The sequence below is a fragment of the Procambarus clarkii genome, chromosome 28, assembly GCF_040958095.1.
Source record: "Procambarus clarkii isolate CNS0578487 chromosome 28, FALCON_Pclarkii_2.0, whole genome shotgun sequence".
NCBI lineage: Eukaryota > Metazoa > Arthropoda > Malacostraca > Decapoda > Cambaridae > Procambarus > Procambarus clarkii.
In genome coordinates this window covers 22,178,183-22,201,672 of record NC_091177.1, presented here as the reverse complement: position 1 = coordinate 22,201,672, position 23,490 = coordinate 22,178,183, and the positions used below count along the sequence as shown (strand labels likewise).

General features: G+C 42.3%; 1 protein-coding gene across 3 annotated transcripts in view; it reads left to right on the top strand.

Moving 5' to 3' along the window:
* LOC123755056 (SET and MYND domain-containing protein 4) overlaps positions 1-22,311 on the top strand; it is an 84,286-nt gene extending 61,975 nt beyond the window's left edge. For all 3 annotated transcript variants that reach the window (XM_045737518.2, XM_045737520.2, XM_045737519.2), the window contains 2 exons: positions 20,582-21,064; positions 21,287-22,311. In XM_045737518.2, coding sequence (XP_045593474.1) covers positions 20,582-21,064; positions 21,287-22,003 — 1,200 coding nt within the window. In that variant the 3' untranslated portion in view covers positions 22,004-22,311. The remainder of the gene's footprint in view (positions 1-20,581; positions 21,065-21,286) is intronic.
* The last annotated feature ends 1,179 nt before the right edge of the window (positions 22,312-23,490 follow it).

The window sequence follows — 23,490 nt, the reverse complement described above, 5'->3', positions numbered from 1 at the left end:
CTGACGGCGACGACCACGAGGGCGACGAGTAAACGTGTCTACCTGGAGAACAGAATGGCCCTGGGCCTCAAGGATATGCTGAATATCATCGTGGCAGTCCTGCAGATTCCGAACATCGGTTGCAACATGTGGCGGGAGGAGAATAGTGCCAACACTGGCATTCAACCGAGCGTTCTTGGAGACCCAAACAGGGGTCTTGCCAAGGCAGGATAAAGCAGCCAAGTGAAAGGCTGCATCCTGAGAAGGAGCAGCAGCGACACATATACCAAGACGGGTGAGGTTGAAGGTGACAGAGGCATTGACGGAATCAATAAGGTGCCTATGAAGGGAGAAATCGTCAGGAGGCGCAGAATCAAGAGGGAGGATATCAAAGTACTTGGCCCACGAAGCGGACCAAATAAGGCTTGATATGCAACAGTATGGAAGGAATCAAGTGATTGCGGCCGTGTCGAGGACGGCGTTGAGAACCCCCAGAAAGAGAGGGGTTAAAAGGCGCAGTAGTCACAACGAGAGACTGAGCAGTGCCAGGGGACGAGGTAGTCACCACTGGGGGCTTGGAGCTCGACCCAACCACAGAGGAGGGAGGGGAGCCGAGGGGAGTAGTCAAAGAGGCCAAACGAGGAGCAAGGTCGGGGCCCAATGCAGAGGAGGCTACAAAGCCCGGTCTGCAAACACGGACCGACTTAGTGGGCTTGGTCACCCACCCCACAAGCCTGAGAAGGTAAAGGAGGAACAGAATTCGATATGAGTACGAAAGAAAAAACATTCTTTCTCGAATGTGCCCCCACACCCACCATGGAGCCACAATTAGAGGCAGGACATCCAACAAGAAGCTATCGCCGATCATGTCGGGGCCCCCTAGGGGTGCGTCGTAAGTATATGCCCCACACACGCCAGATTAAGAACCATTAGTTCGTCGAGATCGGGTTCAGTGACGGAAGGAGGATTGACAATAAAAGGTTCCCCTCGCTCTCGACGTCGGGTACTACAGTTCTACGGGTGCAAGAGTATGCCTCCTCAAGCACCCGGGTGTCAAAATAGAAGAAGTCCAAGGGAAGAACCAGAACAAGCAAAAGGTCGGCAGGAAACGGCAAGCAGATAGGAGAAGAGGGGGAGAAAAACGAAACAGAAGGAAAAGAAAAAGGTGCCCAGCAGAATTGGAGAGGACGGCACCAGGAGCACAAGGCTAGAAAAGGACAGAGGACTGTCCCAAGGAGCATCACACTCCTGCAAAGGACAGCAAAGGTGCTGTCCTTTGTGTGGTGGCAAAGGTCACTCTAAGTCGGAGTGCACTTCTCCCCAGGCTCGTTGCCTCAACTGCGGTGAGGCCCATCCTACCTTCTCCCGTGCGTGTGTCCATTACAAGCTTGAGGCAGCTGTCCTCAACTTGAAGCACCGGGAGCGTTTATCTTTTCCTGAGGCGAGACGCCAGGTTCGCCGGCTCCCGCCTTATGCTAATATCTCTTATGCTCGCTTGTTGCGCTCTTCCTCTCCTCGTCCTTCCCGCCTTCCTCAGACTCACAACCGTTTCCGGGCCTTGGACCCTGATACGCCCACTGCCCCCTCCTCTGTTCCTTTGGGTTCTCTCCCGAAGGATCCGCCTCCTGGTCCTCTGTCTGGGGTTCCCCTTCTTTCTACCCGGTCTGTCGTGTCTCCTGTGTCTTCTTCCTCGTCTCTCTCCGTTCCTCCTTCCCATCCTTCCCCTCCGTCTCTTGACTCTCCCCGCCGCTTGTCGGTGCGGGCTGATGTCCATCGCTCTCCAAACGTCCGTCATGTGTGCTCTCGTTCAGCTTCTCCTGTTGAGACGCTAGAATCCGTTGCCCAGTACGTAGTTGCTGGGACACCTGTCTCTTTAATTCAGAAGCGTAAACCTGGCTCCTCTCCTTCCTCCTCCCCAGTGGGTAAGAAGGTTTCGCTTTCTTCCTCGGCCCCTACTTCTGCCTCTCTCGCTCCTTTCCCTCCCGTTTCGGTGGTTGCGCCCCCTGTTCCTGCTATGGAGGTTTCTTTAGCCCCCGCTTCCCTCTCGGTTGCTGCCCTTGCTGAGGTACGCTCCCCTCTTTCTACCCCTCCTCTTCCTGCTGCTGTCCTTGACTGCTCCTCTCTGTTGTCTCCTCCTCTTCCTCCTCCTCCGGACTCCGCCCGCCCACCTCTGATCTGTTCTCCCGTTTCCTTCCCTCCGTCTTTGCTCAGTTTACCCATGCCCTCTAACCCTGACTTTGCTGACCCTGATCCCGACCCTGATATTCTTTAACGTTGCTGGGGCTTCTAATTCTTCTGCTCTTTTGATTCGTGCTAATGTTCCCTTTGTTCCTTTACTTTTTCCTTCGCCTCTCCATTGTTCTGCTGCTCTTATCTTTGTGGGGAAATGGTACACAGTTTGTTCCATTTATCTCCCCCCGAGTGTCCCGCTTTCTCTTCCTGATTTGAAACACCTCCTAGACTTCAATTGTCGTCATTCTCTTTGGGGTGACGTTCTGACGAATACCCGGGGTCGCCTTCTTGAGCCGTTTCTCCTCTCTTCTTCCCTGTCTCTTCTGAATTCTGGTGAGCCCACTCATTTGGACTCTCGGACTCGCACCCTTTCTTGTCTTGATCTCTCTCTCTGCTCTTCCTCTCTTTACTTAGATTTCACGTGGCAGGTTTCCCCATCCTTGTTTCCTTTTTCTCTTTTCGCCCTTCCCTCTCTTTCCCTAGGTGGCAGTTTTTCTAAGGCGGACTGGACCCTATTTACCCTCAGTGCTACTCTCTCTGACCTCTCCCTTCTGCCTCTCTCTCGCGCTCTCCTCCTTTTTCATGACACTGTCTTTAATGCTGCCCTCCGCTCTATCCCTCGCTCTTCGTCTCGGGGTCCACGGAAGTGCGTTCCCAGGTGGAATGCGGACTGTGCTCGGGCAGTCCGCTGTAAGCGTGCAGCCTGGAAGAGGCACCGCCGTAGGCAGACGACCGATTCTTTTCTTTTCTTTCGGAAAGCGAGTGCGGTGGCCCGTAGTGCCATCCGTACGGCTAAACGTGAATGTTGGGCATCTTATGTCTCGACAATTACGTCCGAAACTCCTCTGGCCCAGATCTGGAAGCGTATCCGCAAGATAGCGGGTAAGTTCGTTCCCGATGTTTCACTGGTCCTTCACCTCCATGATACTCTTGTGGCGGACCCGTCGCAGGTCGCTTCCGTACTGGGTTCCCACTTTTCTTCTGTTAGCTCTGGTCTTCATCTTCCCCAATCTTTTCTTCTTCGTAAACCTGTCCTTGAGTCTCGTCCTTTAGATTTCTGCACTCGTCTTCAACTTCCCAATAATGATCCCTTCTCTCTCTCTGAACTTCGTTCTGCCCTGGCCCTCTGCGGTTCTACGGCGGCGGGCTCCGATGGTATTCATTATGAGATGCTTTGCCATCTCCCTCCGTGCATGTCTCAGTATTTACTGAGTCTGTATAATCGGATCTAGGAGTCGTCGTCAGTCCCTGAGGACTGGCTCGATGCCGTTGTCCTCCCTGTTCGCAAACCGGGGTCTCTGGGTACTTCCCCTAAGGACTTTCGCCCTATTGCTCTCACAAGTTGTGTCTGCAAACTCTTTGAACGTATGGTTAACGTTCGTCTGATGTGGTTCCTGGAACACCATCACCTCCTCTCCCCTTCTCAATTTGGTTTCCGCAAGTGCCGCAGCACGACAGATGTCCTGGTGAACTTGGAGGTCTATATTCGTACTGCTTTGGCTGCGAAGACCTCCGTTGTTGCCGTCCTTTTTGACCTGGAAAAGGCTTATGACACCACTTCGCGATATCATATCCTATCTCAACTTCATTCTTTTGGCTTTCATGGTCATCTCCCTCTCCTTCTCCGCAGCTTCCTCTCCTGTCGTTCCTTTCGGGTACGCCTTGGTACCACGCTCTCTACCTCTTTTGAGCAATACGAAGGTGTGCCCCAGGGTAGTATTCTTAGCACTACTCTTTTTCTGGTTTCCCTCAATGGTCTTCTTTCCTCTCTTCCTTCTGGTGTCTTCTCCGCTATGTCGATGATCTTACCCTTTGCTGTCAGGGTGATGATTCGCCTCTTCTTCAGCGCCGGCTTCAACTTGCAATTGATGCCGTGTCGTCTTGGGCCACCGATCATGGCTTCAAGTTCTCTACTTCTAAGACTTGTGCCATGACTTTTACGCGGAAATGGGTTGTTCTTCGTCCCTCTTTGTCACTTTATGGTCATCCCCTTGAATACAAAGATTCCGCGAAGCTTTTGGGGTTATTCCTTGACACTCATTTGTCTTGGTCTCCCCATATCTCTTACCTCCGTGTTGAGTGCTCTAAGGCCCTTACCCTCCTACGGGTCTTGTCCCATACTTCTTGGGGAGCAGATAGGCGCGCTCTCCTTACTTTACATTCCTCTCTTGTCCTGTCTAAGCTCGATTATGGTTGCCCTGCTTACTCGTCTGCTTCTCCTTCTACTCTTCGCTGTCTTGATGCTTTACACCATACTGGGTTGCGCCTCAATTCTGGTGCCTTTCGTTCGACTCCCGTCCTTAGCTTGTATGTTGACACTGGCTTCCTGTCTCTCCAGGACCGCCGTGATCGCTACTGTCTTCGCTATCTTGCGCGGTCCTTACAACATCCTTCCTCTTGCCTCTGTCGTGCTTTAACTTTTACCCCTCCTGCGGTTCCTGTTACTCTTCACCACCTCCCTCTTTCTGTCCGGTTATCTCGCCTCCAGGATTCTCTTTCCGTTCGTATTTCTAATGTTTCTCCTCGTGTTGTTCCTTCTTTGCCCCCGTGGAGAGTCCCTCTTTCGCAGTTTTGTACTTCCTTGACCCGTATCACTAAAGCTTTTACCCCTCCTACGGTTCTAAAACGCCTTTTCCTTGAGCACTTTTCTTCTCACTCCCGCTCCATTTCTGTCTTCACCGATGGGTCTAAGTCGGCGGACGGTGTTGGCTACTCTGTTGTTTTTCCTGATTGCACTTATATGTGTCGCTTACCTCCGGAGACTAGCATCTTTACAGCGGAACTTTATGCTATTCTCTATGCTCTTCGTCTCCTGCTTTCTCGTTGTCAGTCTTCCTTTGTAGTTGTTGTTGACTCTCGTAGTGCCCTCATGGCTCTCGGGTCCTTTAATCCGGTTCATCCAGTAGTTGTCGAGATCCAGCATTGGCTGTTTCTTATTCACAGTAAATTTAAGTCGGTTGAGTTTTGTTGGGTTCCCAGCCATATTGGTGTGTCTTTAAATGAGCGTGCGGATGCTGCTGCCAAGGAAGCTGTCCACTCTTGTCCCATCTCTCGTAAAGGCATTCCGTATTCCGACTTTTACCCGGTTATCCATTCCTCAGTCCTTACCCATTGGCAGGCTTCTTGGTTGTCTGTTACTGGTAACAAGCTACGTACTCTTAAATGTTGTCTTTCCTCGTGGCCGTCCTCCTTCCACCGTAACTGGCGGTGGGAAACAGCTCTGGCGAGGTTGGGTATTGGCCATACTCACTTAACCCATGGTCACTTGATGGAGCGCCGCCCTGCTCCTTATTGTCCTAGTTGCATTGTCCCTCTTACAGTCGCGCATGTCCTTCTTGAATGTCCTGACTTCCAGGACGAGCGTGTGTCTTGCTTTCCGACCGCCCCACGCGGTCACCTGTCTCTCAATAGAATTCTTGGTGACTCGGATACTTTTGATATCGTTCGCCTTATGCGTTTTTGTTCTCGTATTGGCATCCTTGGTGATATTTAGTGCCCTCTGATTATTTTGCGCATTTGATGGTGCTACATAGCCTTCCCAGTTTGGTTCCTTCTTTTGATAATTACTTACTTACTTGCTGTGTTCTCTATGTTGTCTACTCTCATAAAAATCCTAGTTTCATCTGCAAAGGATAATATAGTATTATAGTTTGTGTCATTATCAATGCTAGTAATTGGTATGCCTGAATCTTCTGCATAATTTTGCCAACGTATCTTCTGCACTAATAATTTTTTGTATAGACAATTCATCCAGACCAACAAGGAAAATTCTCCTTTTCACCATTAAGTTTTTGCCACATAAGCTAGGGTTATATGAATCTACTACATAAAAATCATGGACAATTTCTTTCCTATTATAACTTAATTTTGCTGACCGACTTCTTGTTATAAACACTAATCTGTGCATTATCATAGGCACTTTATGATTTCCTCAGGGTTTTTCCACTTAAATTGCCAGGTATCTTCCCAATCTTTAGACAATGTTGACATTGCAGCACCAGTGTCCAGTACCAAGAGAATTAGTTTTTCATTAACTTCAAAATACCCCACTTCTGACATCACAGAGCATACCTTCTCTTTCACCAAATATAGTCTGCTGTTCTCACCTGCAGCTTCTTCAGATGTCTTATCTTCCCCCGACAGCTAATGTAGTCGCAAGACACAAAAAAGGCAACAGGCAAGGGGTACTGAACTACAGGCCAGTTTCTCTAACTTGTAAACCATGCAAGGTGATGCAAAAAGCTCGTAGAACATCTGGAGAGAAGGCGCTTTGTAACACCACCAGTATGGACTCAGGGATCGTAAATTGTGCCTCACAGGTTTTATAGATTTATATGGCCATACGACAAAAAATTAGGCAAGAAAAGTAAGGGTGAACGACTGCAATTTCTTGGACTCAAAGCCTTTGACACAGTATCCCATAAGAGGTACTGTTACAAAAGTTAGAGAAACAGGCAAGAATAAAAATTAAGATGCTCCAGTGGATTAAGGAGTATCTAAACAACCGGAAACAGTGAGTAACTGGGAAGGGGCAGATCACAGAGTGGCGAGATGTCAACAGCAGAGTCTCACAGGGCTCTGTACTTTGACCAATCCTGTTTCTGATATATGTAAACGATCTTCCAGAGGTATAGACTCATTCTTCTCAATGTTTGCTAATGATTCAAAAATTTTAAGAAGAATCAAGGAAGACTAGACTACTTTTGGACAATTTCTTCGAAAGGTCTGATGTAACACAAATAAGGAGTAAAAGTGTCAATCTCAATAAGCCACAATGTAGGTCTGAGAACAGAGACTGATTTTTTACCCACAGGGTTATAAATGCAGGAAACCGCCTACCCGCGAGGTCGTAAATGCCAAAACTGTTAATAAAATTCAATGAGGAAAGATCATCAGGGCAAATTGGGGGACCATTGACAAACCGCCGGCCTCCTATCCTCGTCGAGGCCACTAGTATTAGTGGTGTTCAGGTAAATTCAAATGTAGATAGAGACTACTGGATGACCAGGAAAAACTGGAGAAATGGTCTAGAAAATATCAACTAAAGTTTAACTCGGGTATGTGTAAAGCAATGAAATTAGGTGAAGGGAGTAGGAGGCTGAACACAAGGTACCATCCGGGAGGAGAAATCTTGCAAGAGACAAGTAGAGAGAAGAATCTGGGGGTTGATATTTATTTATTTATATATACAAGAGTTCTTACATTCTTCTTAAGCCACTAGTACGCATCGCGTTTCGGGCAGATCGTTAATCCAAATTTTTCCCCCGGACTACGACTTGCTAAATTGTTTAGCAACCAGGTACCTACTCACTGTTGGGAGAACACTTAAGGGTTGACACTCAGTAAATCATCCCAGGTCAGGATATGAACCCCAAGCCAAAGCGCTCATGAAGCGCCGAGTGTATGTTTTATCACTGTGCCACGGAGACTACACATCGATATCACACCGAATCTGTCTCCAGAAGTCCACTTCAAAAGGATATCGTCAGCAGCATATGCTAGATTGGCCAACCTAAGAATTGCCTTTAGAAACTTGTATAAGGAAACAATTAGAACCTTGCATGCCACTTATGTCAGACAAATCCTGGAGAATGCAGCTCCAGCCTATCATGAGATTATCTTGAGATGATTTCGGGGCTTAGTGTCCCTGCGGCCCGGTCCTCGACTAGGCCTCCAACCCCCCCAGGATGCAACCCATAGCAGCTGTCTAACTCCCAGGTACCTTTTTACTGCTAGGTAACAGGGGCATCAAGATGAAAGAAACATTTTGCCCATTTGTCTCCGCCTCCACTGAGGATCGAACCCGGGACCTCAGGACTACGAATCCGAAGCACTGTCCACCCAGCTGTCAGGCGCCCAGTGTCCATACCTAGTGCCTCGTGTCCATACCTAGTTAAACACAAGACAAAATTAGAGAAGATTCAGATGTATGCCACCAGACTAGTCTCATAACTTACAGGTATGAGTTAGGAGGAAGTTAGGAGTTAGGAGGAAATTAACCTCACGACCCTAGAAGACAGAAGACTCTGGGGAGACATGATCAGCCCCTACATATTTCTCAGAGGAATTGACAGTTGACAAAGATAAACTATGTAGTATAGGTGGAACACGATCAAGGGGGGGGGGGAACACAGGTGTAAACTTAGTACCCAGATGAGCCACAAAGACATTAGAAAAGAATTTTTCAGGGTTAGGATTGTTAAAATGGAATGTATTAGCCAGTGATGTGGTGGAGGCACACTACATACACAGTTCCAAATGTAGGTATGTAGATATGATTCAGCCCAATAGCTCTGGAATCTGTACAACAGTTGATTGACAGTTTAGAGGCAGGACCAGAGAACAGAAGTTCAATCCCCCTCCAAGCACAACTAGGAAAATACAAATTACCGATTGTGAGTGGAGAACAAACCCGATTGTACTACCGTTGGCAGCAAACGCTCTCAATGAATACTTTACATCACAGTTCACACTACAAAGATTAGATGACATCCCATCGCCCACACAAATATTTGAAGGGGGTGAAGAGTCCGAAATAGGGGATAAATCCATAACGTACAATATAGTTAGAAAAAGAATTGACAAATTAATTAATGGACTCATAAGTCCCAGGTGTGGACGGAATTCAATCCAATGTCGTAAAGAAATTAGTAGATGAATTATGCCTACCACTTAAACTTGTTGTAAGAAAATCAGGGCCAAGGTGTACTTCCCTCTTGATGGGAAATATGCAAATGTCATCCTTATTTTTAAAAAAAGGCATATCAACAGAAAACTAATGTTTGATCAGCTTCACATCACCCATCTGCAAGCTCACGGAGAGAATCCTCAGGGAGGAAATCATTTTCCATCTAACCGTGAACAATCTTGTAATATCATCACAACGTATGTTTGTTAAAAATAGATCCTGCCTTTCAAACCTACTCATATTTATGGAAACGGTTCTAGCTTGTTACAGCCAGCTTGAGCCAGTAACCGGATTCTTTTTGTTAACGTAGCTTATAACCTCTTCTATGATCCTACCCCCAAGTCAATGGTTCTAAAGAACTCGCGGTAGCAAGTAACAGTACTAGGAATAAAGGGGGGCATAAACAATACACAATTACACCATCACCAATATATTATATATAGAAGTTTAACTACACATGTACACTGTGTCGCTTTCACCCAGGACACTCAATAGATCTGCACTGCTCCTCAAATCCTCGCGAGTCCACTATTTAAGTACACGTCGTCCACGCTCCATGATAATCACTGGCTAGTTCACCTTACTCAACATGGGACCAGTCCATACACCGTATCATCATTATGTCCCAATACCCAACATCCACTCTCCAGAAACACACAGGCAGAGGGCTTCAGCAACACGTTGACAAGGGTTTCAAATAATTATTTACAGGGGTAGCTAACCCCCTGGCCGAAGTCTCTTGCAATACACTAGCAGCACTTCTCGGCAGATGAACACTACTTTTGTCTTGGAACTCCTCTTGGCCAAATCCCAGGTACATCAGTTCATACAACACTACACAAGTCCAGCAGATAACACACTGCTACTACCGACGGCGGCAACTTTGTCCTCTCACAAGACCAAGTCAGAATTTCTCGACTGTCCAAGGTGAACTGATTTCCACAGCGTAATCGCCTCATCACATCCTCTCTGGGAACATAAATGTCATTAGCCAGACAGACAATATACTGGGTGACCATAGGATAACACCCTTCACTGGGAACTGAAATTGTAATTGCATGCACAACCTAGATGGCATTGATATCGTTATGCCACCCACCAGAGGTCATCATCATCGACCTCACCTGTTAACCGAGGTATGAAACAAGAGCCTTTCACCGACGTCACATCCCCGTCAACAGATGGCGTTGTCTGCGTCTCACGGATTACCTGGGAGTTGGAGTGCAGGTCCACAGATGGCGCCGAAATCACTACTCATCACTCCAGGAACGGTGTTGACATCGTAACATTGCAACTCAAAAGACTTTGAGTAGATGTAGTGTACATGGACATTGATAAAGCTTCAGATAAGGTACCACATGAAAGACTAGCACGAAAATTAAAGGCACATGGAATAAGTTGTAGGATACTAGAATGGAAAAAACAATGTTCACCAGACCACACATTAGAAGGTGAAGGGACGACAACGTTTCGGTCCGTCCTGGACCATTCTCTGCACAATCGACTTGAGAATGGTCCAGGACAGACCGAAACGTCGTCGTCCCTTCACCTTCTAGTGTGTGGTCTGGTCAACATATTTCCGCCACGTTATTGTAACTCATCGCCTGCATATGGATTAAATAATTATTAAAACAGAGAAAGCAAAGGTTATCATAAACGTATATGAATCTGATGGGTGAAAGTTAGTGAATGGGATACCACAGGGTTCTATTTTGGGATCAACCCTTTTTGTCATATACATCAATGACATAGATGAAAATATTACAAACCACGTTATCAGATTTGCAGATGACAGAGATTTAGTTAAAGTGGGAAGTGAAAATTATGATGAAACCTTACAAAGAGATCTAAGAACTTCACAATTGGTTGGAAGACTGGCAAATGCTTTTTAATATCGAAAAATGTAAGACCTTGTATATTGGGCATAACAATCCACGCCATAATCACGTCATTACGGGTCCCGGTAGTACAGTCGGGTTCATTCTCGACGCACAATCGAGAATTCCGGGTTCGAATCCCGGGCAGGACAAGAATGGTTGGTCACATTTTCTTTCGCCTGATGCCTTTATTCACCTAGCAATGAGTAGGTATTCAAGAGTTAGTAAGCTTTGTTGGAAATATCCAACAATTATTTTTCATCCCTAATACAATAGGATCCATTTCCTGTATTAGGCGTCATAATCATCTAATAGTAATTTACTAGTCCTTAGTACAATGGGATGTATTTCCTGCACTAAGTGTCATAATTAACTAACACTTCAAATCCGTAGTTTAGTATCACAGAATTCATTGCATTAGGATGTGGAGCGTCATGTAATTTTCCTTAGATTTGCTGGCAGTGTTGCATCAGCCAGCCACAAGGAATAATTTCCACATATCTGTAAACCCAACAGAGTCCAACCAATTACTTTCCTTTATTAGGAATAATTATTTATTAATAGGTTTACTTTAATTAGTATACTACAGTTTACTGGAATTCATTTACCCAGCTAAATAGCAGTTCCAGTAAATAATATTATAATCTACAACAATTTCCACTTCCAAGCTCCTCGTTTTATTTGTGCAGTTTACATTAACCAACTTGCACTACGAGAAATTATATTATCGTATAACGCATTTATTTATGACATAAATATTCGTTATAAACACTTCCTTCCCTATTTAACTTCAAATAATTATAATCATTTATGCTCGGGGCCCCCACTGGGAGCTATTGCACATGTGCGCATGCCCAAGAGGGAAGGACGAGACTCTCGCAATATTAGATCCACTGCCAGCAAGGTGTATCGAAGTGGTCCTTACACATCTTACAATTTAGCAAGGATCCGTACATTATTGGGCTTCAAATTGAGGATGCAGCTTACTAGAGTGGAAATTATGGAAGTTAATTATTGCAGCATAATGCAACACAACTGAGGAGGCGTGTGACTGTTCATATGCTCACGTGTCCTAAGGATCACTATCTCAGGGCTGATTCCGGACTATTGTAGAGATTGGACTCCAACTACGTTCCTCTGTCACAGCTGAGATTTAATTAATTTTCATTGTAGATAGTTCTCTCTCAGTTGTGAGTCAATACATACTATATTGCATATTGATAACATATTATTTAATCTTTAGTATGCAGTAGTATTTTGCATTACATTTATTATCCAATATAATCTATGTGTGTGCATATTATTATCACTATCATGAATACAATTATTATATATGCATCACGTAGACTAACCTCATAGAAAACCCCCCCAAAATGTGTCATGGGAAGCGGTTCTAAAATGTATAGAATTTTATAGTGCATTGCATAAGAATAGAATAATATAATTTATTGCATTTAATCATTGAGATCCATAAGCCACTTGTTCTCTCATTTAGAATAGAATTCTGGTCCTTCGAGCTATCTTAGAATTAATTAATATTTTGCATTCATAGAATTATACATTTTATTAGTATTAAACTAGAGCCAGATTTCCCCACAAGCTTGTTATGGAGCTGCATTCTGGGCGGAGTCAGCAGTTCGGCCTTGGGGGAGAGGGGGGAGGGGGGAACTAAGTATAAGTCTTCCGTGAATGAATACATTCTGGCTTCCTGTCAACTGACACAGTGAATTATTATTGTTATTATTATTATTATTATTATTATTATTATTATTATTATTATTATTATTATTATTATTTAATATTATATTACTACCAAATTAACAACATTATCTTGCAGAAGATTGAATACAAAAAAGAACTGTGGAGTCAGAATCCGTCATTCACTGAAACTTGCACATGGGAGATGTAGTAAAAAAAAGTAACTAAACCCTAGTTATAATCAGCGAAATTTTAACTTAAAGGAATAGAAGATAGATATTAAACTGTATACATCTCTGGTGCACTCTCAACCTGGATTATTGTATCCAAGCATGGAGACTTAATCTAAAGAAAGACATATCTGCTTTGGAGAAAGTTCAACACCGTGCAACAAAAATAATTCAAGAACTAAGTCGATTCTCATACCAAGAATGGTTGAGGGCCACAGGGTTAGCAACACTGCAAACTAGACGGGATACGCCTGATATCATCGCAACCGTTAAAATAATAAAAAATTTGGAGGACATTTTTCCAGAATAATTCTTGAGAAGATCAGACGTAACGAAAACAAGGAGCAACGGTTTCAATCTCTTCAGTCCACATTGTAGGGCAGAAAACAGGAGATGCTTTTTGTTCCATCGGGGTATAAACACCTGGAACTGCCTACCCGCTGAAGCCTTAAATGCCAAAACACTGCTAAAATTTGAAAATCCAGCATGAAAAATTCATCAGAACAAATGTGGGTACGACGACGTTTCGAGTCATCTGCCCTTCTCTTCCTTATTTCTATGGTCTTCCTAAGACTCATAAACCTGGTGTTCCTCTTCGTCCTATCATTTCTTCACGGGGCTCTATGAGCTATCCTCTTGCCTCCTGGCTCGCTAAAACCCTGACACCTTACCTTGGCACTTTTTCCCCTGCCCACCTTCGTCACTCTCAGGACTTCATAGAAAGACTGCGCCTGCAACCCTCTTGTAAAATGCTTAGTCTTGATGTCGACTCTCTGTTCACTAATGTTCCGCTCGATGACGTTCTCTCTTTCCTCAGACAGAAGGCGTCAGAGGGTCTCCTTCCTCTCCCACTTCCCACTGACGTTTTCCTCGATCTCATTAGACTCTGTGTTGAATCTAACTCTTTCTCTTTCAACGGTAAATATTACACTCAAACTTTCGGTGTCGCTATGGGTTCCCCTCTCTCCCCTGTTCTTGCTAATTTCTACATGGAATACTTCGAAACTGTTCTTCTTCCTTCTATTGATACTCGTCCCTCTCTCTGGCTTCGCTATGTTGATGACATTTTTGCTTTATGGCCTCATGACCTTAATCTTTTCCAGCCTTTCCTCGCCTCTCTTAACAATCTGGCTCCTTCTATCCATTTCAAAGTTGAGTGGGAATCTAATTCCCTCCTTCCTTTTCTTGATGTTCATGTTCACAGCTCTGTGTCTGGGTTCTCTTTCTCTGTCTACCGTAAACCCATGCATAGTGGCATGTACATTCACTTCTTTTCCTACCATCCTCCTTCTGTTAAGAAAAGTGTCCTCGTCTCTCTCTTCCTCCGCGCTCTACGCATCAGCGACCCTCAGTTTCTTGATTCTGAAATTGCCTTTATCTACAAATCATTCTCTCGCCTTGGTTATCCTTTGCATTTCATCAACTGTGCCCACTCTCAAGCTAAACGAAATTTCTTTCATCCTAAACCTGCTTCCAACACTAGTAGCACTGTACTATGCCTTCCCTTCATATCTGAACTCAAAACTTTTACCAATAAGAACATAAGAACATAAGAACAAAGGCGACTGCAGAAGGCCTGTTGGCCCATACGAGGCAGCTCCTATTCTATAACCACCCAATCCCACTCATATACTTGTCCAACCCGTGCTTGAAACAATCGAGGGACCCCACCTCCACAATGTTACGCGGCAATTGGTTCCACAAATCAACAACCCTGTTACTGAACCAGTATTTACCCAAGTCTTTCCTAAATCTAAACTTATCCAATTTATACCCATTGTTTCGTGTTCTGTCCTGTGTTGATACTTTTAATACCCTATTAATATCCCCCCGGTTATGTCCATTCATCCACTTGTAAACCTCTATCATGTCACCCCTAACTCTTCGCCTTTCCAGTGAATGCAACTTAAGCTTTGTTAATCTTTCTTCATATGAAAGATTTCTAATTTGGGGAATTAACTTAGTCATCCTACGCTGGACACGTTCAAGTGAATTTATATCCATTCTATAATATGGCGACCAAAACTGAACTGCATAATCTAAATGGGGCCTAACTAGAGCAAGATATAGCTGAAGAACCACACCAGGTGTCTTGTTACTAACGCTGCGATTAATAAATCCAAGTGTCCGATTTGCCTTATTACGAACATTTATGCATTGATCCTTTTGTTTTAAATTCTTACTAATCATAACTCCCAGATCCCTTTCGCAATCCGACTTCGCAATCACAACACCATCTAGCTCGTATCTTGTAACTCTATCATCCTTACCTAACCTCAGAACTTTACATTTATCAGCATTAAACTGCATCTGCCAATCCTTTGACCATTTCAAAACCCTATCTAGATCAACTTGAAGTGATAGTGAGTCCTCCTCCGAATTAATTTCCCTACCGATTTTCGTATCATCGGCAAATTTGCAAATGTTGCTACTCAAACCTGAATCTAAATCATTTATATATATTATAAACAACAGAGGTCCCAGGACAGAGCCTTGAGGCACTCCACTTACAACATATTTCCACTCTGACTTGATTCCATTTATACTAACTCTCTGTTTCCTTTGGTATAGCCATGCCCTAATCCAGCTTAATATAGCACCCCCAATACCATGAGACTCTATCTTTTTAATCAGTCTTTCATGTGGCACTGTATCAAAAGCTTTGCTAAAGTCAAGGTATACAACATCGCAATCCTTACCACTATCAACTGCCTCAACAATGCTAGAATAAAAAGATAACAAATTTGTTAAACATGAACGGCCATTTATAAAACCATGTTGCGACTCAATTATTAATTTATGTTTTTCAAGATGAAGACGAATTTTATTTGCTATTATGGATTCGAGTAACTTTCCCACAATAGACGTTAGGCTAATTGGTCGATAGTTAGACGCAAGTGATCTATCTCCTTTCTTAAAAACTGGTATCACATTAGCAACTTTCCAAAACTCTGGCACTCTGCCTGACTCTATTGATTTATTAAATATGGTTGACAGTGGGTCACAAAGCTCCTCTTTGCATTCTTTAAGCACCCTGGCAAACACTTCATCCGGCCCTGGGGCTTTGTTTGGTTTGAGTTTTACTATTTGTTTAAGAACATCCTCCCTGGTAACTGTTAAACTCGTCAACCTGTCCTCGTCCCCACCCACATAGACTTGTTCGGCTGAAGGCATATTGTTAAGTTCCTCTTTAGTAAATACAGATACAAAATATTTATTAAAAATACTACTCATCTCTTCATCACTATCTGTTATTTGACCTGTCTCAGTTTTTAATGGACCTATCCTTTCCCTAGTCTTAGTACGATATAACTGAAAAAACCCTTTAGGATTTGTCTTTGCTTGCCCTGCTATGCGAACTTCATAGTTTCTTTTTGCTTTCCTTATCTCTTTTTTAACATTTCTAACCAGTTGTACGAATTCCTGTTCTAAAGTGACCTCCCCATTTTTAATCCTTTTGTACCAAGCTCTCTTTTTACCTATAAGGTTCTTCAAATTCTTTGTTATCCACTTTGGGTCATTTGTATTCGATCTATTCAATTTGTATGGTATACTACGTTCCTGTGCTTTGTTTAGAATATTCTTAAATAAGTTATATATTGAATCCACATCGAAATCCCCATTTAAGTCACCTATCGCTGGGTTCATGTCTCGCTCCAAGACCGGCCCACACCCCATACCCAAGACTTTCCAATCAATTTGACCCAAAAAATTTCTTAGGCTATTAAAATCAGCTTTTCGAAAATCTGGCACTTTAACAGAATTTTCTCCTACTGGTCTATTCCATTCTATGCTAAATCTGATTTCTTTGTGATCACTGCTCCCTAGCTCACTCCCTATTTCGATGTCATTAATTTGCGTTTCCCTGTTAGTTAACACTAAATCTAAAATATTATTTTCCCGTGTTGGTTCCTTAATGTGTTGCGTAAGAAAGCAATCGTCAATTAATTCTAGAAAATCTTCTGCTTCACTATTCCCTGTTTTGTTCAACCAGTTTATTCCGCTAAAATTAAAGTCACCCATGACATAAATACTGTTAGATCTAGATGCTCTAGATATTTCATCCCATAGGTGCTTTGCTTCCATTCTGTCTAAATTTGGTGGCCTATATATTACTCCTATTATAATATTATTTGCTTTTTCGTTTAATTCTATCCAAATAGTTTCTGTGTGTGGCTCTGTTTTGATTCCCTCTTTGAGACTACATTTCAAATTGTCCCTAACATATATGGCTACTCCCCCTCCTCGTCTAATATATCTATCTGAGTGAAATAGTTTAAATCCATATATTTGATATTCAGCTAATAGTTCTCTATTTTCTACATTCATCCACGTTTCGGTAAGTGCAATAATATCTATTTTTTCTGTGCAGACAAGAGCATTTAATTCGTTAATTTTATTTCTTAGACTTCTACTGTTAGTGTAATATACCCTAAGTGAATTGTTATTTTGCGGACCTTCTCTTTCCCTGATCATTTTGCCAATTCCTTTCTCCCACAAACACATACTTTTATTACCTCCTTCCTCCAAATCAATTCCCATACCTCTATCTACTAACAGTTTAAACCCAAACAAACACCTCTAACCACTTCTTCCAACGAGTTCGCAACAGCAACAACCCCAGCTCTCGATAGATGCACCCCATCACGAGCATACATTTCATTTTTTCCATAGAAGTGTTCCCAGTTGTCTATGAAAGATATTGCATTTGATTTGCAATATCTTTCCAGCCGGCAATTGACACCAAGTGCCCTCGATATCCATTCATTTCCCACTCCCTTTCTTGGAAGAATGCCACATATGATCGGGATTCCTCCCTTGCTCCTAACTAATTCTATGGCTGTTTTATACCTCTGAATCAGTTCCTCACTCCTAACTCGACCAACATCATTTCCTCCCACGCTAATGCAAATAATGGGATTGTTCCCATTACCAGCCATAATATCATTCATGTTGTTTATAATATCACCAATGCCAGCTCCGGGATAGCAAACCCTTAACCTGTTCCCCCTATCTCTAGCACAAAACGCTCTATCCAAATACCTTATCTGGGAATCTCCCACAACTAATGTTTGCTTAGGTACTTCCTTTACTTTCTGAGGGGCCTGCGCTTCCTTTCTCTTCGTTGCTTTCCCTTTTGCGCGATCCGCAGTCTCACCACAGCACTCGTCCTCCAAAACGTCAAATGAATTAGAAGTTGCTATGGCGTTTGAAGGCGGCTTTATCAAAGTCTTCTTAAGGCCCCTGTCTTTCACAACTCTCCAAGACGAGGTCCCTTTACTACTGGTCTCCTCCTTCGTTACTTCTCGTTGTTCTTTAAACTGACGCACCTCCTCCCGCAGAGAGTCCAACTCTGTCCTCAGGGCTCCCACTAGAGTCACCAGGTCCTTAACTACAACTTCCATATTGCTATGATACACTCAGGAGCTCCGGTTAACACAACCTCTCACTGTGACTTCACCTGACTGAATGATACCTTTCGTCCTCTTGACATTAAACTCGCCTTTCGACAAACTAACACACTTCGTAGCAATCTAGTTCACACTGCTCCTCCTGCTTCTAATGCTGCTGGTGTCTACTCTATTTCCTGTTCATCTTGTCCTCTCCAATACTTTGGCGAAACTGGCCATACACTGAATGACAGACTTAAAGAACACAAGAGAAGTGTTATGTCTGCAGACACTAACAATGCTCTCTTCTGCCATGTGAGGGATTCTAATCATCCCATTGATTGGTCTTCCTCCAAAATAATCTTTCCTGCCTCTACTCTACACAGACGCCGTCTTGTAGAATCGGCTCTTATTAACAATGTACCCAACATGAACTTGAGTCCTGGCTTTGTTGCTGTGGACTCTTCCCTTTCACAGTATATACTCAAATGCTCTAATCTTTCTAACAAACGTGACTTAACATAAGCTTTCCCCCTTCCATTTCTTTCTTTCTCTTTCCCTTTCTTTCTCTCTTCTCCCTTTTTCTGTTCATTGTCTTCTACGCTCCCTTACTATCCTCTTCTTTTTCCTATTACCATCTCCTTCGGTGGTTATAATAGGAGCTGCCTCGTATGGGCCAATAGGCCTGCTGCAGTTCTCATTACTACTATCCCCTACACCTGACTTTCCTCCTCAGCTCTCTCTTGCCTATTTAATTCCTGTCCCTACCTGTCCTCATCACAATCGACTTGAGAATGGTCCAGGACGGACCGAAACGTCGTCGTCTCTTCAATTTCTAGTGTGTGGTCTGGTCATCATACTTCAGCCACGTTATTGTGACTCATCGCCTGCAAATGTGGGTACCTTAGACAACCTGCCAGCTTCCTGTTCTCGTCGAGGCTGCTAGATTGTTAGTGACCCTCAGGTCATTCATTTAAATATTCAGCATGTATAAGTTACATGAAACTTAGTATTCATTGGCAGTCCAAACTTCAGCTAGATGCTGTTAAGTTGACAGGTCAAGCATAAAGCACATGAAACTCAGCAACTTACTCAGTAACGACTTAGTATGCTAGACTTCAGCTAGATGCTGATTAGTTAAAGTAGTCATAAGTTTAAATTACATAAAACATAGAAACATTGGTACACTAAACTGCAGCTAGTTGCCTCTAAGGTAAGGTGGCCATACTTGAATGAATGTCAACTTTTCCAAATCTTTAAGTCAATGTGGAGAACTACCATTTCATTCATTAACAGGGGGATTTGGCGGGTGCATGGGATAACTTTTGGGTCTTTGTTTGGAGGACGGGCTGGGAGCCGTCCAGCCCGTCCTAGAAAACAAAGACCCAAATGTGATTCCATGCACCCGCCAAACCCCCTGTTTATGAATGAAAAACGGTTTACACACGACTCACAACTGATTTCGTTCGAACACCTCCAGAACAAGTTCTTCACTGACGAATTTTGTTCGAACCACAATGCTATGGATTGCCACAATGCCACTGGACTCCAGATGATAGTGTGTGGTCCGGTTTTGGGTGATGCCGAGGAATTACAGGTAGTCCGTCCTCTGGTGGGAATTGAACTGGCATCCTTGGTCCGTGACGACGACAATGGTGGAGGATGTGCCAAATTGAGCAAAGCGGCGGGAGAGAAATGACTGGGCCACTAAGTTGGTTGTGATGCAGATCACCTTAGATGCAAATGAGGTGGTAGCAGTATTCTGTGGTAAAGATCTTTTAATGTCAAAGTGCACCATCTCAAAACCGTCAGAGGATAACTATAACTTATCCTGATGGCTAGTTTCTTGTGGTGGTGGTGGACTTTGCCCATTGACACTGGAGACAGAAGCGGAATCAAAAACGTTCATCATATTGATACCTAATACACTGTACATTCTGCTGGTGGTGAGCAATGGCCAGACTGTCTCACAGATAACCCTGACATAGTAACTTACCGCCGTAACATGACGAAACTACGACGTTGCTACAACGTTCGAACAAGATATAACACCTTCCAATAAGTTATAAACAACTATTCAACAAGTTGTAACAACTTTCAAACACGTCATACAAATTTTATAACAAGATGAAACAACTTTGTGGCAAGTTGTAACAAAGCACGACTGTTTATTAATTACCGATTATTGACTAATTGATTGTTAAATAATTATATTGTTGATTGATTGTTTAATTAATTATATTGTTGATTGATTGTTTAATTAATTATATTGTTGATTATTACCGTCTCCTCTCTGGGTATCACAGAGTTACACACACCAGTTAGGATAGGATATCAGACCTCCCTTATACATAGTCAGTTCATCTACATTTCACTTAAAAGTAGTTAAAAATTCAGTGGGGTTGAGCTGATATTGTAGGTAATATTGTAAAATATATTTAATCTATATTAGAGTACTTCTTTCAAATTTTGTATGCTCTTTTTAAGGTGATATTCTGTAGCGAGGAGTGTCGGAAACAGAGATTATCAAGCATCCATTGGCAAGAATGTCCTGTTGTGTTAACCCTGCGTCTACTGGACATAAATAATCTTGCATTAGCATACAGATTAATGATGAAGACCTCTCATGCAAAGCTCAAGGAGATGATACCACTACTGCAATGTGAGGCCAAAACTCAGCCTCCCAAGAATTTGGGATTCAATAAAAATAGAATTTATGATGCATCAGATTACAGATCAGTGTATCATCTGACAGCCAACAAGGAAAAGCTATCTGTACACGAAATATTTGCCAGGTGCATAGAAGCTTTTATTGTAACCAAACTTCTGTTGCTGAGTGGTCGCTACTTCATTAGTTGTGATGGTGAGCCCTTCACTCCAAGTCACGAAGACATCGTCCTGACAGGCAGCACACTCATCCATCATATGATGGTCCTGAAGTGCAATAGTTTTTGCATTGCAATTCCCAAGGTAATCCTTCTAGACTATTATTATTATATTCTAAAGCCCTGTCAGCATTCACTTATCACAACCTTAGACACGTGTTTTGCTGACCGAACTAATTATTTAAATATCTATGTTTTCAATGTAATAACCATTGTATTTTATATGATACATTTAAGTTTGTTTAAATAGGCTACTGCTTTTGCTTACAGATTTCCTCCTTGACGTAGTAAATATTTTTCATTCCAGTTTAATGTGAGTGGCAATATGGAACATCATATGGAAGTATGTGGCAAGGGAGTTTACCCTGCATCAAGTCTTTGGAATCACTCCTGCAATCCAAATTGTACTGATTTTTATTATGGTAAAACTGTCGTTATAAGAACAATACAATTCATCCCTGCTGGCAAGTCATTAACCATCTCACTTGGAGTAGATTTTGCTGAAGATAGAAGAGATTCCAGGAAGTTGACCCTGATAACTAATTTCTATTTGACTTGTACCTGCGAAGCTTGTGAAAATAACTGGCCAATTATGATGGATATGCCACGATTGAACATTTTAAAGTGCACCAAATGTAATGAAGGAGAAGGTATCAATCCTTTCACAAAAATTTGCCCTAATTGCAATCTGAATTACGATCAAGGAGGCACACACAGAAGATCACCTAATAACTACAGGCTCATCTGCAAGAAACTAGAAAAGGTTCAGAAGGATTTTTTCATCGCCAAGAAAAACATCTTGCTAGAAGGCAGTAACTCTGAAAAGGACATAAAAGCAGTGCGTGCCTTAATTAAACTTTTCTGCAAGTATGTGAAGCAGCCGAGTTTTGGTCTCCTTTTAGGTCAAGAAACACTGCGCGTTGTCTGTTTACGTCGTGGTTCTTGTGTTTATGTTAAACATAATATAGAAAACACCATGTTTGATCTTCTATGTGCAGAGATGAATCGAGCCCTACATCTGTAGCCATTATTACTAAAGGAGTCTTATAAATTAGACTATGATAAATATTTGTTCTCTCTATCTGTAAATATCTTCAAGTAAAATAGTAATTCCATATTCTATATTTGGTACACTGTAGTTAATTAGTAACGTGAATTTACATGAGGGTCACTAACACTTTAGTGGCCTCAACTAGGACAGGAAGCTGGCGGCTTGACAAATTATCTCTGATGATCTTTATCCAGTAATTATTTTGATTTTCCTGTAATATAATTTCCAGTATGATTTGGGTCTGGTGTATTGTTTCAAAATATTTTATTGTATAAATATTTTTACTGTTCTTTATACTCATTGACCTTAAATGATGCCTGCAAGAAACCTCCTTATTCATACTTTAGCTTTTAGTTTTTATACATACAAATACAATGAAGTTGTGTTTATCCACATTTCTGTGGTGAGAATAAAATTCAAGCTGGTTATAGAACCCTGCCGTTACACGTTACAATTAACTAATCAAAAGAAAATAAAAAATAAAATAATCAATATGCTAATGTAAAATGAAAAAATTACATTTTTATTAAATAAATCATAAACGGTTCCTAATTTACATAAAACTAATTTACTTGTGAAAATAAAAGTGATGGCAAATTATTAAGAACCCATGGCGAAAACTCATGCACTCTAAATAATATTAGAGTCCATGTTTATTTTGCCCTTTTGGGATCCTGCAAGGTTTTCAGTCTATAACTATATCAATTGATTTATAAAAAAAATTAAGAAATGCAACTAATTTTCAATATAATCATGTTTATGAGCAACACATAACAGTCTAAGATGATAAAAAGTTAGGGAAGATGCTATTAATTGAGGAAAATGTTTTTATTTGAAAGTGGGCATTTTGTAAGGACATAGCAAACCAATGGTTCCAACGCTGGAGTGTGATCAATGTAGGTTCAGCCTCCAAAATATGAATTTAGATGAAAATATAAAATGTTTAAATGGGAATGTACCGCAGGTGTCAATTAGGACCAATTTGAACAATTAAAGGCTTCAGCTTGATGGGTAATCTTGGCCCCTAGACCTGGTAAATGCTTCCATCGGTTGGAAACAGTAAACTATCCTCCCACATGCGGTAGTGTGAATTGCGTGCTATTATGCTTTGCCAACTTTAAGTACTTTATTCATAAATGTTTATACATTTAAAGTTGGGTTAGTTTACACAAATTTACAGTAGTTTAATTACCTAAGAGAAAATCATAATAATAACTTAAAATTTAATATTTGTAATTATATACTATATACTGTACTCAAGATTTTGATTTAGAAGCATAAATGACAGAACAATAATGGTGTAGGCAGACAGTATACCACTCCTGTGTTCTCAGGTTTTCTCAGTTACTGGAGATAAGTGTCCGACATGTACGTGAAATTACCAGGCTGTGGTGGAGCTCCAATCTAATAACAATGATGAACCACATGTAGAGAAAAGAGGCATAACTTTTTTTTAAAGC